Here is a 16,379-nt window from a genome sequence, read left to right on the forward strand (position 1 = left end):
GAGTAAGGGGTACTTGTACCCCTACCCATTCACTAAAGGGTTAAATCAAATAGTTAGTAAAAAGTCCAGACTTTTGACAAAATCCTTAAATTGAAAAAAAAAAAAAACAGTCAATTTTTGACTATTCCTGTAATAAAAAAAATGGCTCCATCGATGTAATCCAGAGTCAGGATCAGGATGCAGCACCCCCGCCGACCCGCCGAAATAAAAAAAGTCCCGCCGCAGACGACCACCCGAATCTGACGAAAACTAACAAAAATGACATTCAGTTTGAAAGTCAACAGATGGGCGGAGCGAGCCATGACGCCACGGCTCGCTCTGCCCATTTGACATTCTCAGCTGTCAAATGCTACATAATGCATTCATATATATCAAATGCTTCTATGGTAAAAGTACAGAGGCTATAGAGTAGGGGTTAGAGGTACAGGCTTGCAATTGATTGCCATTGTGAAGTTCGCTGGTTCAAGTCCAGCCATGTGGTTGTGCTGCCGAAATAAGTCCCGCCGCAGACGACCACCCGAATCTGACTAATTTCAGCAGGACTACCGCTAATGAATTTTGTCCGAAACTAATTTAATTTCGGACCCGAAAAACAAAACTAAACCAAACAAATTTTTTTTTTTTTTTTCAAAACGAAACTAAACTAAACAAATTTTTTTGCTGGTGCACATGTCTAGTGTTCGTTCACTTCCCGATCTACTGAGCCGACCTGTGACAGTCTCATTGTCACAGGTCGGCTGGAACTATGAGGTGAGTGAAAAGCACTCACCTCATAGCTCTCCTTTAAACCTATTGGGGATATTGCTCTATACACTGTGGAACCTATTCCGGCACACCATGAAGTGGACCTTGGTGTGCTGGTGACCTCATTAGCTCCTTTAGTCTGATGGCGCCATCTGTTGGCCATTCCAGCACCCATTTAAGCTACACATTGGTTTGGAGTGGGATGGGATACCTCTAAATCATTGCTGTCTATCTCTTCATCTGTCTGGATTCATTTGAACTATGAGTGTTCTTCCGCCTTCAGTTATCTGGCCTGCATGGCTCAGGCTGTGCAACTGCAATTGTGCTCAGCCTGGTCCTTCACCTTGTTTTTAACTAGGTGAATATGTCTGCTTGACAGCTCTTGGTTCTATCACACAACAGTCAGGCAGTTTGAAAGCTTCATGTCCAGTTAAAGTGACATTAAACCCTCAGATTTTTTAACATAAAACAATACTGTAACGTGTGCCTTACTGTAGTCCATGGTTGTTTCCCTTCTCTTTGCTGCTTTTCCTTTTAAATCTGTATCTGTTCTCATGCTGGGCAGAACTTCTGTTTTTCAGCAGACTGCTTTGTCTCTGGAATGGATACATGGGGGGTGATTTACTAACCTAAACACACGCACGCACTAGGTGTGTGTGATTTTTACACAGCAAAACGTTTTTTTCAACCAAAAAGTCTCTAAAAGCATATTTCCACTAATGCCATATATGGAAAAACCATGCACATGATGCATATATAATGCTGCTTCACAGTTTAGACAAAAATGGTTAGCTCATGCATTTACATTCCTGCATTCATCAACGCAAGCAACACAACGTAGAGCTAATTTACACAACATCACCTTGCAATTCATGCAGGGCTTTGCACAACACACCTGCTGGGTGTGTACACACTACAAAGGTGTCTAGATTCCACCAATAGATCATGCTGGGAGGGAACACACTACAGAGGTGTATACATGTTCGTGGCGTGTTTATAAGGTTAGTAAATCAACCCCATGGTGTCTGTGTATTGGTTTGAAACCTGAGCCAGCACTACAGGAAGAGGCACTCAGCTGCAAAGGGAAGTTCTCCCCCAGCATGAGAACACCTGAGGATTTAAAAGGAAGAGCAGCACAGAGAAGGGAAACAACCATGGATAACAGTAAGGCACACATTACCGTATTGGTTTATGTTTAATGTCATTTTAAGCTCAATTTCACCCATGGTTGCTGAGGTTGCGCACCCTTCTTTTTTCCAAAAAGTTTATTTTTTTGAAGTTCATTGAGTGACACATCAACCTCCCCTCTGGTGCTTTGTTACATTGTTATTTGCCCCTACTGCTTATTACAACTAACCAGGATGGTTAGAGGAGTTATGGCTCTAAAGGTTGGCTTTTCCGTTTTTTTACCTAGTATCCGATCTCCTACAGTAGAATTACTTTGGTGAGAATTATAATCAGTTCATATTGAGTCTCTGGGACAGGAAGTGCAGGTAACTCTTTCCATAGTGGACATGGGCTACAAGGAAAAGCTCACAAGGTCTAATCCTTTCCAACCCTGAACCCTACAAAAAAAATTTGTGACTGGCGTTCCACTTTAGTTCAATCTGAGTTTATTGAATTTTCAAATACATTACCAGGAGGTAAACATGCAAGTTCACCTTGACAAAAAAAAACCATAATACAGACGATAAAGGAAAAGTAAGAGCCTGTAGGTCAGTAGGCCCGAGGATAGCGTCAACAGGACAGTTTGGCGTTCCACTTTAATGAATGACTTAGAATTTGCTCAAATGATCATTCAGTAATGTTAGAGACTAAAATAACACACTTGGATATTGATGTTTGGAATGACTAATCAGTATGTATCGATTGCAACACTATCAGTATGTATCGATTGCAACACTATCAGTATGTATCGATTGCAACACTATCAGTATGTATCGATTGCAACACTATCAGTATGTATCGATTGCAACACTATATGCTGGGTTTGTCTATTCAGTACTTGTTATATGGAACTGGACCTTTGAAACTGTTGACCCCATTATAAAAAAGCTGGTTGCCTGGCTGTTTAATGCATCTAAAGCCTCATTTCTAATTGGTCACGAATGTTTGCAGAGGGCAGTGACTTTCCTGGGAGAATATATCAGCCTTATGTGTTTCCAATTATTAACAAGAAGCTGCATTTGTAGTTGGCAAACCGGTGTCTGTGAGGAGCCGGCTGTGATAGAGAGCATGGCTTCTCCTTCAGCCTATGCTGTGCAAGAGATAAGATGGCAGCAACTTTGTCTCTGGGGCCAGACTGGAGCAGAGTTTTTTGTTCACTGATTATACAAGATGTTTATAAACTGAATATTTGGCAGAGGTTTCTGTAAACATTGGCAAAGTAAAGGGTTCGATCAGTGAATGAAGAGGGGAGATGAGTGGTGCTGGCAGGCAGGCTGCTTATGAGGGGAGTTCACAGTGATCACAGCAAGTTCCTAACCTCTTCCACCTATTAAAATGAAGTTCATCACCTTCTCAGCTTTACTTCAAGCTAACCATTCAAATCCCATTTAGCAGCATACAGTACGCTGGTTGCTATCAATTATGAACATCTAATTCCCTTCTCTGTTCTGTGAGATAAATGTACAAGAAAAACTGAGACAACGATGTTCATCTGCTCTATTGCATATGTAATAACGGCTCAAAGGGCACAGACAGTCACCATTATCAAAATATTGATGTGTATCGCACATTAAAGTGCTTACTCATGAGTTCCTCCTGTCTGTGGTGTGTGGCTGGCTGTGTAAATCCAAGGAATGGATGGACAGAAATACAAACTCCTTGACGGGTGAAATAGCTTCCATACCAAATTGGCTCAACGTCTGGCCCCTCCATTTCCAAGTCTGAGCTCTTCTATACAGGGGATTGCAAAAGGCTAATACCAAATTGGTTACTCTAGTTGCACTTAAAAAATACATGTAATGATAAGCTGAGTTAATTTGTGTCTTACATCTGCCTTAAGGTCAGCTTTAAAAAACGACATCTCAGTGCCTCTTAACATGCACAATAATATTGTTTCAGTGATACCCTTTATTGGTACACTTATTGAAGATGCGAGCTGTCAGAATGCCTTAGATCCCTTCGACAGGCTTTAAACATTACTTAGATCCCTTGGACAGGCTTTAAACATTACTTACAAAGAGATCTAAGGCATCCAGAAAGCTTGCATCTTAACATAAAAGCTGACCTTGACCCAACCTCCATAACTTCACTCTCCCCCCTGCCCTCCTTTCACACAATTGCACGTTTCTTCATTTATTCAAAATATCTTTTTTTTTTTGTTGGTAGCCTTCCCCGCACTTCTCACCTATGTGAGAATGATGTCCCTTACTGCCTGCAGCCTCCTTGGATACTCGCGTAACACATCCCAGGAGGCTGCAGGGCCATCTACAGAGCTTTCATTGTGGTGTGTTGTCAGGGGGGCAGCTGCAAGACCTTGGATGAGACAGTTGGTGCCCAGATAAAGTAAGAGAGGAAAATGGCGGCGCAGGATTGGGTGAGTAGCAGCGAAACAGCGGGTTATTGTAAAGCAGCCTTTCTCAACCAGGGTGTCGACGCGTCTCCGGGGCACGTCCCCTTCGTCAGGACGTGATCACGTCCTGACGAAGGGGGCATGCCCCGGAAACGCGTCGACACCTCAGTGATTCACACACAGGACGTACTACGCGGATCCTTTTACTGCTCCGATTTTATTGTTCTGAGCTTGTTTTTACTCCAGTCTTGTGAGTACCTGTCAGTACACTTTTGATGCCTGTTTATTGGAATAAACAAATCTGCACTAGGAAAGGCGCCCCTTTTGTGCTTTTTTTCCCATAACATTTTAGACTGGGGTGCCTCATGATTTTGCATACTTTAAAGAGTGCTGTGACAGGTAAAAGAAAAGGTTGAGAAATGCTGCTGTAGAGCAATTCTGGATTCACCGGACATGTGAGTATATTTATCAATGACAACTCTGTGAAAAGGTAAAAAAAAAACCTAGAAGGGGATGACGGTCCTAAAGTAGCCAGAAAAGGGTATCACTGAAAGCCCAAAGTTTGTGTATTAATGTATGGCTAACATGGTACAATACTCCACAACATACCCATAAATGTGATAAGTATATCTCTTCAAATCAATGCCCTATACCATGTATGATATTCAGTGTACATGTACAAATATGCTGTTCCCGAGCTCAGCACACTGCTGCAATATATCTTCCCCAAGGAAACAGCTGGTCACAGTGCTCTGGAAGTAGAGCAATACTGACATCCCTTATACATCAATGTTGGTCCATTAGCTGCACACATAGAAGTGCGGTAATTCCCGCGATATAGCGGCTATTTACTGCACGATATTGCGCTCCAATGCTTGGCAATGGGGCAAAGGGGTCTGCTGTCGCGGGTCGTGTGTCGCTAGAGCAGGACCCTTTTTGGAGCGGATTTTGCCGCGATTTAATGCTTTTTGATGCATTTGCGTGATGTCACGCGATATCGCGCAAAATGCAAATCACGCGACAAACGCGCGCGATTTGCAAATCGTGCAGTGTGAATGGGGCCTAAAGGGGTGGGGTGAGGAGGGAGAAGTAAAGGAGGGAGAAGTAAAGGGGTGGCGTGAGGAGGGAGACGTGACGAAGGAAGATGAAGTGAAGGAGTGGGGCTTGGAAGCTCACGGGAGTGGGGTGAGGAAGGACACGGGAGTGGGGTGAGGAAGGAGTGGGGTGAGGAAGGACACGGGAGCGGGGTGGGGTGGGGAAGGACACGGGAGAGGGGTGAGGAAGGCCACGGGAGTGGGGTGGGGAAGGCCACGGGAGTGGGGTGGGGAAGGCCACGGGAGTGGGGTGGGGAAGGCCACGGGAGTGGGGTGGGGAAGGCCACGGGAGTGGGGTGGGGAAGGCCACGGGAGTGGGGTGGGGAAGGCCACGGGAGTGGGGTGGGGAAGGCCACGGGAGTGGGGTGGGGAAGGCCACGGGAGTGGGGTGGGGAAGGCCACGGGAGTGGGGTGGGGAAGGCCACGGGAGTGGGGTGGGGAAGGCCACGGGAGTGGGGTGGGGAAGGCCACGGGAGTGGGGTGGGGAAGGCCACGGGAGTGGGGTGGGGAAGGCCACGGGAGTGGGGTGGGGAAGGCCACGGGAGTGGGGTGGGGAAGGCCACGGGAGTGGGGTGGGGAAGGCCACGGGAGTGGGGTGGGGAAGGCCACGGGAGTGGGGTGGGGAAGGCCACGGGAGTGGGGTGGGGAAGGCCACGGGAGTGGGGTGGGGAAGGCCACGGGAGTGGGGTGGGGAAGGCCACGGGAGTGGGGTGGGGAAGGCCACGGGAGTGGGGTGGGGAAGGCCACGGGAGTGGGGTGGGGAAGGCCACGGGAGTGGGGTGGGGAAGGCCACGGGAGTGGGGTGGGGAAGGCCACGGGAGTGGGGTGGGGAAGGCCACGGGAGTGGGGTGGGGAAGGCCACGGGAGTGGGGTGGGGAAGGCCACGGGAGTGGGGTGGGGAAGGCCACGGGAGTGGGGTGGGGAAGGCCACGGGAGTGGGGTGGGGAAGGCCACGGGAGTGGGGTGGGGAAGGCCACGGGAGTGGGGTGGGGAAGGCCACGGGAGTGGGGTGGGGAAGGCCACGGGAGTGGGGTGGGGAAGGCCACGGGAGTGGGGTGGGGAAGGCCACGGGAGTGGGGTGGGGAAGGCCACGGGAGTGGGGTGGGGAAGGCCACGGGAGTGGGGTGGGGAAGGCCACGGGAGTGGGGTGGGGAAGGCCACGGGAGTGGGGTGGGGAAGGCCACGGGAGTGGGGTGGGGAAGGCCACGGGAGTGGGGTGGGGAAGGCCACGGGAGTGGGGTGGGGAAGGCCACGGGAGTGGGGTGGGGAAGGCCACGGGAGTGGGGTGGGGAAGGCCACGGGAGTGGGGTGGGGAAGGCCACGGGAGTGGGGTGGGGAAGGCCACGGGAGTGGGGTGGGGAAGGCCACGGGAGTGGGGTGGGGAAGGCCACGGGAGTGGGGTGGGGAAGGCCACGGGAGTGGGGTGGGGAAGGCCACGGGAGTGGGGTGGGGAAGGCCACGGGAGTGGGGTGGGGAAGGCCACGGGAGTGGGGTGGGGAAGGCCACGGGAGTGGGGTGGGGAAGGCCACGGGAGTGGGGTGGGGAAGGCCACGGGAGTGGGGTGGGGAAGGCCACGGGAGTGGGGTGGGGAAGGCCACGGGAGTGGGGTGGGGAAGGCCACGGGAGTGGGGTGGGGAAGGCCACGGGAGTGGGGTGGGGAAGGCCACGGGAGTGGGGTGGGGAAGGCCACGGGAGTGGGGTGGGGAAGGCCACGGGAGTGGGGTGGGGAAGGCCACGGGAGTGGGGTGGGGAAGGCCACGGGAGTGGGGTGGGGAAGGCCACGGGAGTGGGGTGGGGAAGGCCACGGGAGTGGGGTGGGGAAGGCCACGGGAGTGGGGTGGGGAAGGCCACGGGAGTGGGGTGGGGAAGGCCACGGGAGTGGGGTGGGGAAGGCCACGGGAGTGGGGTGGGGAAGGCCACGGGAGTGGGGTGGGGAAGGCCACGGGAGTGGGGTGGGGAAGGCCACGGGAGTGGGGTGGGGAAGGCCACGGGAGTGGGGTGGGGAAGGCCACGGGAGTGGGGTGGGGAAGGCCACGGGAGTGGGGTGGGGAAGGCCACGGGAGTGGGGTGGGGAAGGCCACGGGAGTGGGGTGGGGAAGGCCACGGGAGTGGGGTGGGGAAGGCCACGGGAGTGGGGTGGGGAAGGCCACGGGAGTGGGGTGGGGAAGGCCACGGGAGTGGGGTGGGGAAGGCCACGGGAGTGGGGTGGGGAAGGCCACGGGAGTGGGGTGGGGAAGGCCACGGGAGTGGGGTGGGGAAGGCCACGGGAGTGGGGTGGGGAAGGCCACGGGAGTGGGGTGGGGAAGGCCACGGGAGTGGGGTGGGGAAGGCCACGGGAGTGGGGTGGGGAAGGCCACGGGAGTGGGGTGGGGAAGGCCACGGGAGTGGGGTGGGGAAGGCCACGGGAGTGGGGTGGGGAAGGCCACGGGAGTGGGGTGGGGAAGGCCACGGGAGTGGGGTGGGGAAGGCCACGGGAGTGGGGTGGGGAAGGCCACGGGAGTGGGGTGGGGAAGGCCACGGGAGTGGGGTGGGGAAGGCCACGGGAGTGGGGTGGGGAAGGCCACGGGAGTGGGGTGGGGAAGGCCACGGGAGTGGGGTGGGGAAGGCCACGGGAGTGGGGTGGGGAAGGCCACGGGAGTGGGGTGGGGAAGGCCACGGGAGTGGGGTGGGGAAGGCCACGGGAGTGGGGTGGGGAAGGCCACGGGAGTGGGGTGGGGAAGGCCACGGGAGTGGGGTGGGGAAGGCCACGGGAGTGGGGTGGGGAAGGCCACGGGAGTGGGGTGGGGAAGGCCACGGGAGTGGGGTGGGGAAGGCCACGGGAGTGGGGTGGGGAAGGCCACGGGAGTGGGGTGGGGAAGGCCACGGGAGTGGGGTGGGGAAGGCCACGGGAGTGGGGTGGGGAAGGCCACGGGAGTGGGGTGGGGAAGGCCACGGGAGTGGGGTGGGGAAGGCCACGGGAGTGGGGTGGGGAAGGCCACGGGAGTGGGGTGGGGAAGGCCACGGGAGTGGGGTGGGGAAGGCCACGGGAGTGGGGTGGGGAAGGCCACGGGAGTGGGGTGGGGAAGGCCACGGGAGTGGGGTGGGGAAGGCCACGGGAGTGGGGTGGGGAAGGCCACGGGAGTGGGGTGGGGAAGGCCACGGGAGTGGGGTGGGGAAGGCCACGGGAGTGGGGTGGGGAAGGCCACGGGAGTGGGGTGGGGAAGGCCACGGGAGTGGGGTGGGGAAGGCCACGGGAGTGGGGTGGGGAAGGCCACGGGAGTGGGGTGGGGAAGGCCACGGGAGTGGGGTGGGGAAGGCCACGGGAGTGGGGTGGGGAAGGCCACGGGAGTGGGGTGGGGAAGGCCACGGGAGTGGGGTGGGGAAGGCCACGGGAGTGGGGTGGGGAAGGCCACGGGAGTGGGGTGGGGAAGGCCACGGGAGTGGGGTGGGGAAGGCCACGGGAGTGGGGTGGGGAAGGCCACGGGAGTGGGGTGGGGAAGGCCACGGGAGTGGGGTGGGGAAGGCCACGGGAGTGGGGTGGGGAAGGCCACGGGAGTGGGGTGGGGAAGGCCACGGGAGTGGGGTGGGGAAGGCCACGGGAGTGGGGTGGGGAAGGCCACGGGAGTGGGGTGGGGAAGGCCACGGGAGTGGGGTGGGGAAGGCCACGGGAGTGGGGTGGGGAAGGCCACGGGAGTGGGGTGGGGAAGGCCACGGGAGTGGGGTGGGGAAGGCCACGGGAGTGGGGTGGGGAAGGCCACGGGAGTGGGGTGGGGAAGGCCACGGGAGTGGGGTGGGGAAGGCCACGGGAGTGGGGTGGGGAAGGCCACGGGAGTGGGGTGGGGAAGGCCACGGGAGTGGGGTGGGGAAGGCCACGGGAGTGGGGTGGGGAAGGCCACGGGAGTGGGGTGGGGAAGGCCACGGGAGTGGGGTGGGGAAGGCCACGGGAGTGGGGTGGGGAAGGCCACGGGAGTGGGGTGGGGAAGGCCACGGGAGTGGGGTGGGGAAGGCCACGGGAGTGGGGTGGGGAAGGCCACGGGAGTGGGGTGGGGAAGGCCACGGGAGTGGGGTGGGGAAGGCCACGGGAGTGGGGTGGGGAAGGCCACGGGAGTGGGGTGGGGAAGGCCACGGGAGTGGGGTGGGGAAGGCCACGGGAGTGGGGTGGGGAAGGCCACGGGAGTGGGGTGGGGAAGGACACGGGAGTGGGGTGAGGAAGGACACGGGAGTGGGGTGGGGAGCAAGAAGTGAAGGAGTCCAGTAAGGAGGGAGAAGTGAAAGAATGGGGGTGATGAGAGAGGTGAAGTCGGTAAGACAGGAGTAAAGGAGTTAGCAGGGCAGAGAGAAGTAGCACATGGGGGGGCGGTAAATGAGTCGGCAGGGCAGAGAGAAGTAGCACACAGAGGAAGTAAAGGAGTCGGCAGGGCAGAGAGAAGTATCACTTGGAGGCGGTAAAGGAGTCGGCAGGGCAGAGAGAAGTAGCATTCGGAGATCGCAAAGGTGTGGGCAGGGCAGAGAGAAGTAGCACACGGACGAAGTAAAGGAGTCGGCAGGGAGAAGTAGCACTCGGGGTCGGTAAAGGAGTCGGCAGGGCAGAGAAAAGTAGCACTCTGAGGTGGTAAAGGAGTCAGCAGGGCAGAGAAAAGTAGCATTTGGAGATAGCAAAGGAGTGGGCAGGGCAGAGAGAAGTATCACTTGGAGTAGTAAAGGAGTCGGCAGGGCAAACAGAAGTAGACGCGGAGTGGGTAAACGAGTAGGCAGGGCAGAGGGAAGTAGCCCTCGGAGGAAGTAAAGAGTCGGCAGGGCAGAGAGAAGTAGCCCTCGGAGGAAGTAAAGGAGTGGGCAGGGCACTCGGAGCCGGAGGTAATAAAGGAGTCGGCAGGCAGAGAGACGTAACCTTAGGAGGAAGTAAAGGAGTCGGCAGGGCAGAGAGAAGTAGCACTCAGAGGAATTAAAGGAGTCGGCAGGGAAGAGAGAAGTAGCACTCGAGTTAGTAAAGGAGTTGGCAGGCAGAGAGAAGTAGCACTCAGAGGAATTAAAGGAGTCGGCAGGGCAGAGAGAAGTAGCACTCGGAGGAAGTCGCAGTCCAGGGGACACTGAGTAGAGAGGAGGACTGATCATGTCATCAGTGTTCCCGCCCCACTCTCAGCAACAACAAGCACAGCCTCGCCGCTCGTACCGCTGTGTGTGCACTCGTGTGCTCATGGAGCCGTCCGGCAGCCTGTCCTGACACCCCCCATACCGGGCGCAATGGCCGCCGCTACGAGCAGTAAAAGCAGCAGCAATGGCATCATGATGATGGCATGCCCCATGCAGTCTCCTGCTGCCCACAGCTTGGACCATGCCAGGAGTCCGCAGCTCATGGACCCCCGCAGGAGACAGGCTGCCCTCTCGTTTCTCACCAATATCTCCCTGGACGGGCGACCCCTGCAGGATCGCTGCGGCGCTCAGGACGGGAATGCAGGTGCTGCGGGCTGGACGGTGCGGGCTCTGCAGTGTGAGGACACGGAGCGCAGTCCGGGAGCCGGTACACCGGGCACTCCGGGGAGACAGCTGCACGGCAAAGCGATCCGGGCCTCTCCGCAGCTCGTGTCATCCCGATGCAGAGCCGCGGTGCTGCGGGAGGATGAGGAGCACGAGCTGCATGTGCTGGGGAAGCAGCTGGATGAAGCGGAGGATGAGAATAGGACTCCTGCCATTCCGATCACCCCTCTCAGCGCTGGCACTAGGGGACGTCTGAACTCCTTCACCTATGGCATCCTGCCAGCTTCTTTCACCCGGACATGTGCGGAGCCCATACAGGGGGCCATCTGCAGCGCCATTGACAACCAGAGGTCCAGGTAAGAGGGATCCCATACAGTCCTGGAGGGGTGATCAATATGATTGTATTATTAATAGTTATTTATTAACGGATCCCATACAGTCCTGGAGGGATGATCAATATGATTGTATTATTACAAGTTAATAATTAGCAGGGATCCCATATAGTCCTGGAGGGGTGATCAATATGATTGTATTATTAATAGTTATTAACAGGGATCCCATACAGCCCTGGAGGGGTGATCAATATGATTGTATTATTAATAGTTATTTATTAACGGATCCCATACAGTCCTGGAGGGGTTATCGATGTGATTGTATTATTACAAGTTAATAATTAGCAGGGATCCCATACAGTCCTGGAGGGGTGATCAATATGATTGTATTATTACAAGTTAATAATTAGCAGGGATCCCATACAGTCCTGGAGGGGTGATCAATATGATTGTATTTTCAGTTATTAACAGGGATCCCATACAGTCCTGGAGGGATGATCAATATGATTGTATTATTAATAGTTATTTATTAACAGGGATCCCATACAGTCCTTGAGGGGTGATCAATATGATCATTTTATTAATAATCATTAAGAGTAGTGATCAATATAATGATTTGATTTTATGTATGAACAGGAAGGGAACTCTATTCTTGACTTCCTGAGCACTGCAGCACTGTGCTTGTGCAATACTCTTTCTAGGACAGCATTCTTCCCAGTAGACATTTTCAGGATGACATTGGTTGGCCATGCACCCCTGGTGCCCAGTCTGTGGCCCTTCAGCACGTAATGTGTGGCCCTTGAACATAGCAATCTGTGTTTTGGTGTTCAAGCCAATAAAGGAGAATACTCCAGGTCACCATACACGTTAACCTGGCTAGATTGTTTTAGTTCCGCTTTTGTACTGAATGGGAAAAATCTAACAGATTCTCTAAACAGGGTGGATGGAGGAATCTCCCGATGTGGATATTGTATTCTGACAGTTGCCCCATCAGTTGTCAAATCCTTGAACATAGCTTGCGTCTGATTGGGTGTGGAGCCAACAATTTTCCACACTGCTCCTTCAATTTTTCAATTAAAGATGCTGGGCGGGAGCTGGCAGACAGGGCCAATTTCATCAAGAACCATCTGAGATTCGCTCAGAGTATAACCAGCTTTACAATCTTTGTACAATCAACTTGACATTTACCCAAACTGTGTAATATGAGGACCTACCTGATCTATCCAATCATTCTGCACCCAGTCAGGCAGACCCTTTCTACATAGTTATGGGTAGATCTAAAGGAGACAGTCTGATTGTACAGTGATGTGTGTGGTGACATTTGGACTGGCTTCTAGTAGGTAGATGGTTTGTTTTATTTGTTTCTCTCTTCTTCCTGTGCTGTCCATCACTTTTCATTTGTTTTCCTTTGATCTTTTATATTACTGAGAGAAGTATCGAAAGTGGCACAAGTCATTTAAGTGGGCTGATAGGAGCACACATGTGGAAGTATTGATTTATAAAGGGGCTGCAATAGTATTGATATTTAGCAGTCTTCTGCAAAGATTCTGCACTTTGACTGTCTCCTTAGGCATGTCTGCAGTCTCGGACCATCTCTTGTAGCAAAACCATAATTGCTGACCATCTCCTGACCCATGTCTGCAGTCTCTAACCATTTCCTGTCTCGCGCCTGCAGTCCTCTGGCCGCCTCCTGTCCCGCGCCTGCGGTCCTCTGGCCGCCTCCTGTCCCGCGCCTGCGGTCCTCTGGCCGCCTCCTGTCCCCCGCCTGCGGTCCTCTGGCCGCCTCCTGTCCCCCGCCTGCGGTCCTCTGCAGATGCTTCAGCATTGTGCAGAAGTGCATTCTTGTAGTATTTGGGATGTGCAGCTTTCCCAGGTTCCAGCGGTAAGGTAAGGCCCTAGGTGAGCATGCTGGAAGGTGTGAGGGATGTAGTCTTCTGATGTTTTACATTAGTGCTTTCATTTAGTATTTTGAAATAGAGACTGTAAGGTAGGCGGACCTTGAATTACATGCTGGATCCACTTTAACCCCTTCCCAAGACCAAAGACTTGGCCCTCCGATGGTAAAATTTGCCAACAGCAAGGAGGGTGTGTTTGTTTGTTTCACATGTCACAGACACTAGTAACTTCTCCTTGGATATGACTTGACCCTTGAACAAGTATCGCTGTCAAATCACGGGTAGGATTGAGCTGTATATAGGACCATTCACGCCAGTCAGATCCGTTGCGGTGCTTTTAATGCGCAGACTGCTTTGTGTTGCATTGAGGCAGCTCATTTGTTTGAAAGGGATGTCTAATACATCACAACATCTTGTGTTGCATTGTTGCTTACGCAGCACACTGTAGTGCACTACTTTATGCTGCAGTGAGCTGTGACACGGGTGTGTTGCAGTACCATTCACAGTAACCGTTCTGTTATGGTTACTTATACTGTAATTGATTTTCTCGCAGTAGACATTCAGCAAGGGTGCTGATTGAGGTACCTGACATACAAAGTGGGAGAACCTACAGATGTGCGTGTAAAATGATAGGACAAGAAGTCACAGTCACATAAAATGATATTAGATAAGCACTACAGTGCTGGACTTTGAACCATTACATATTTAGTTTGCCTGATCACTCCCTCTTCTATCACAGCCAAAGTGCAGGAATTGCTTAATGATTCAGAGCAGAAGTGTTGTTTTCACTGACTTTTTTCTTCTTCTTCCAGATGACCTCCCCATTAGTTCTGGGCAAGTTTACTTCATTGCTGCAGAGGGGATTTGCATGGCACCCTGTGACTTTTATTTTCCTCTTGATGTAGTCGTGCATTTCCAAACACATGTTATCTTTAAAAGAGAAGTAAAGCCAGACCTTTTTTTGGCTTTACTTTTATTTTGGGTTATAGGAATACATTTGCTAATACAATCCTATGACCCAAAGTAAGCTTATAGTGCAGGGGTGGGCAAACTCTGGGTCTCCAGCTGTGGAGAAACTACAGGTTACATCATGCATCTGTCTCTTGGAGTCATGCCTTTTGAGAATCTTGCAGTCCCTCATGGAATTTGTTGTTCCACAACAGCTGGAGGGGTGGAGTTTGCCAACCCCTGTTATAGCGGGCTACTGCCCACTATATGCGGACACTGCAGAGCCATGCTTTAGCTAGGACGATATTGTCGGGATCCACTTGGCTGCCTGATTGACAGCTGGCCCACCCGTTCCTCTGTCTGTCCCTACATTGAGCACCGGAGGAACAGAGACGAGAGGGGGGAATCCCTGTGGGGAGCGGTGACTGACAGTATCTGCTCTTTGCAGGGAGAAGAATGTGAGCTGTGTTATCAGTAGTTTGTGATCGCTCAGCTCTCGATATAAGCCAGTGTGTGACAGCTACAGTGTCGCACGCCAGCTCTAAATATAGGGATGAGTATAATTTCCTCTCCCAATACTTCTCCTTCATTGCTCAGAGAGAAAAAAACCCTGCCCTGCACTGCATAGGTTAAACTCTTCTTCAGGTCTAGGGTACCTGAGTAAGCGATTGTTACCTATCCGATCCCTGCTCCCGCAGGGTTTAAGACAGGCCCGTGCAGCTTCTTCAACCAACGCTACACTCTGGCGGTTGGAGGCCCACGGACATCATCCTGTACAATGCAGGGCCCATAGCACTGGATTATATGGGAGGACACCAAGGGACAGTCCAGAAGCCAGAGCATATGGAAAAAGAGGTGGGCACTGACTGCTGAAGGAGCAAGGATCAGGTAAGTAAGATTGCTTTACACAGGTCCCCTAGACTTAAACATGCCATTAAAGGAGAACTATGAGGTGAGTGCTTTTCACTCACCTCATAGTTCTAGCCGACCTGTGACAATGAGACTGTCACAGGTCGGCTCAGTAGATCGGGAGGTGAGCGAACACAATCCGGCGTTCGCTCACCTCTCGATCCTGTCACGGCTCTCTGCCGTGACAGGGGAGGGGCTGGATTCACCCCTCCCCACTCCGATACGCCAGTGCTGACTGGCGGAACGGACGGGGGAAGGGGCGGGTACAGCTGGCTCTGCCTCTAGATAGGCAGAGCCAGCTGTCAGTCACGCAGCTGGGCGGATCCCGGCACAATTGTCGGGATCCGCTTCCGCTGTGGCGTCTTAGTATACCGCGAGCTGTAGCCTAGGGTGACGGGAGGACGCTAGTTTGTGTCCTCCCGTTACCCTAAGGAGAACTATGGGGAAAAGCCTTAACCCCATAGTTCTCCTTTAACACAGGGGTGGGCAACTAACTACGAGTCCCTTGAGGGATTGCAAGACTGACAGCCACAGGCATGACTCCCAGAGGCATGTTGGGATTTTTAGTTAAAGCACAGCTGGAGGACTGGAGTTGCCCACCCCTGCGTTAACCCTTCCAGTGCAAGGGGAGTTCCCCCACCTGCTGGCTCTTGAATTGGACAGACTGGCTTGTGAACTCCATATGAATTTGTATACCATGTATGTCTGATGTTGAGCTTGTGTACTCTTGGAACTGAGCTGCATGTGCATGGTAAAAGAAGCCGAGCAAAGCATAGACCTCATCCTCAGAAACAAGGGGTCATCTTCTCTAAGTTCTGTGTTGAGATGAAGAGTAGGACGAGTGGCAGCGTTTGGGCAATCGGTGCAGGAATGCACATTATGTTTTCCTAAATTCCCTATAAATACATGACTGTTTTCCGGTATTCAGTCCCTTCCTGATCCATGCTCAAACAGTGACACAATAGGTAACAAATGTATACAATATTTATTATATGGAGACTTATTACAATTTAGCAGTCACTTTGCCCTCTCACGTTGCATAGAAGCACCACAGAAGGACCATTGCTTTTAAAAATATATTTAGTCATGTTCTATATCTAAAAATAAATATTGTAATGTTTTTCCTTCTCACAGATGGAATCAGAAGTTGTTTATGATCTTTTCCTGTCTGTGTAAACATGCAGAGTTCTTAAACCTCTCATAACTGATCAAAGTCATTAAATTGAGTGATTTATTCCTTTCATACTAAACTGCTTCTCACTTTCTCATGTTGGTGTTTAAAGGGTGGAACCCCAGGACATTGCATTCAGTGACAGGGAAATTAATGATGATTGGCTCATTCATTGACAATCAATGCTTTCTTCCAGCTTTTCAGAGAAGTGCTGGCCGCTCACAGATTCTTCAATCTACTGTTGACTAGCCCTAGTATGTGATGGTGCTTTTGTCACTGCGCTTGAGACGTTGTTGACTTCAATGGAGCAGA

General features: G+C 52.9%; 1 protein-coding gene across 1 annotated transcript; it reads left to right on the plus strand.

The window, feature by feature from the left end:
- The first annotated feature begins 10,626 nt into the window (after positions 1-10,626).
- LOC108795477 (CDK5 and ABL1 enzyme substrate 1-like) lies at positions 10,627-13,855 on the plus strand. Its single transcript, XM_018566741.1, has 3 exons — positions 10,627-11,168; positions 12,820-13,026; positions 13,852-13,855. Exons 1-3 carry the CDS (start codon positions 10,627-10,629, stop codon positions 13,853-13,855), a joined length of 753 nt encoding a protein of 250 aa, XP_018422243.1.
- The last annotated feature ends 2,524 nt before the right edge of the window (positions 13,856-16,379 follow it).

This window comes from Nanorana parkeri, unplaced genomic scaffold, assembly GCF_000935625.1.
Source record: "Nanorana parkeri isolate BGI_ZX_2015 unplaced genomic scaffold, ASM93562v1 scaffold971, whole genome shotgun sequence".
NCBI classification, from domain to species: Eukaryota; Metazoa; Chordata; class Amphibia; order Anura; family Dicroglossidae; genus Nanorana; species Nanorana parkeri.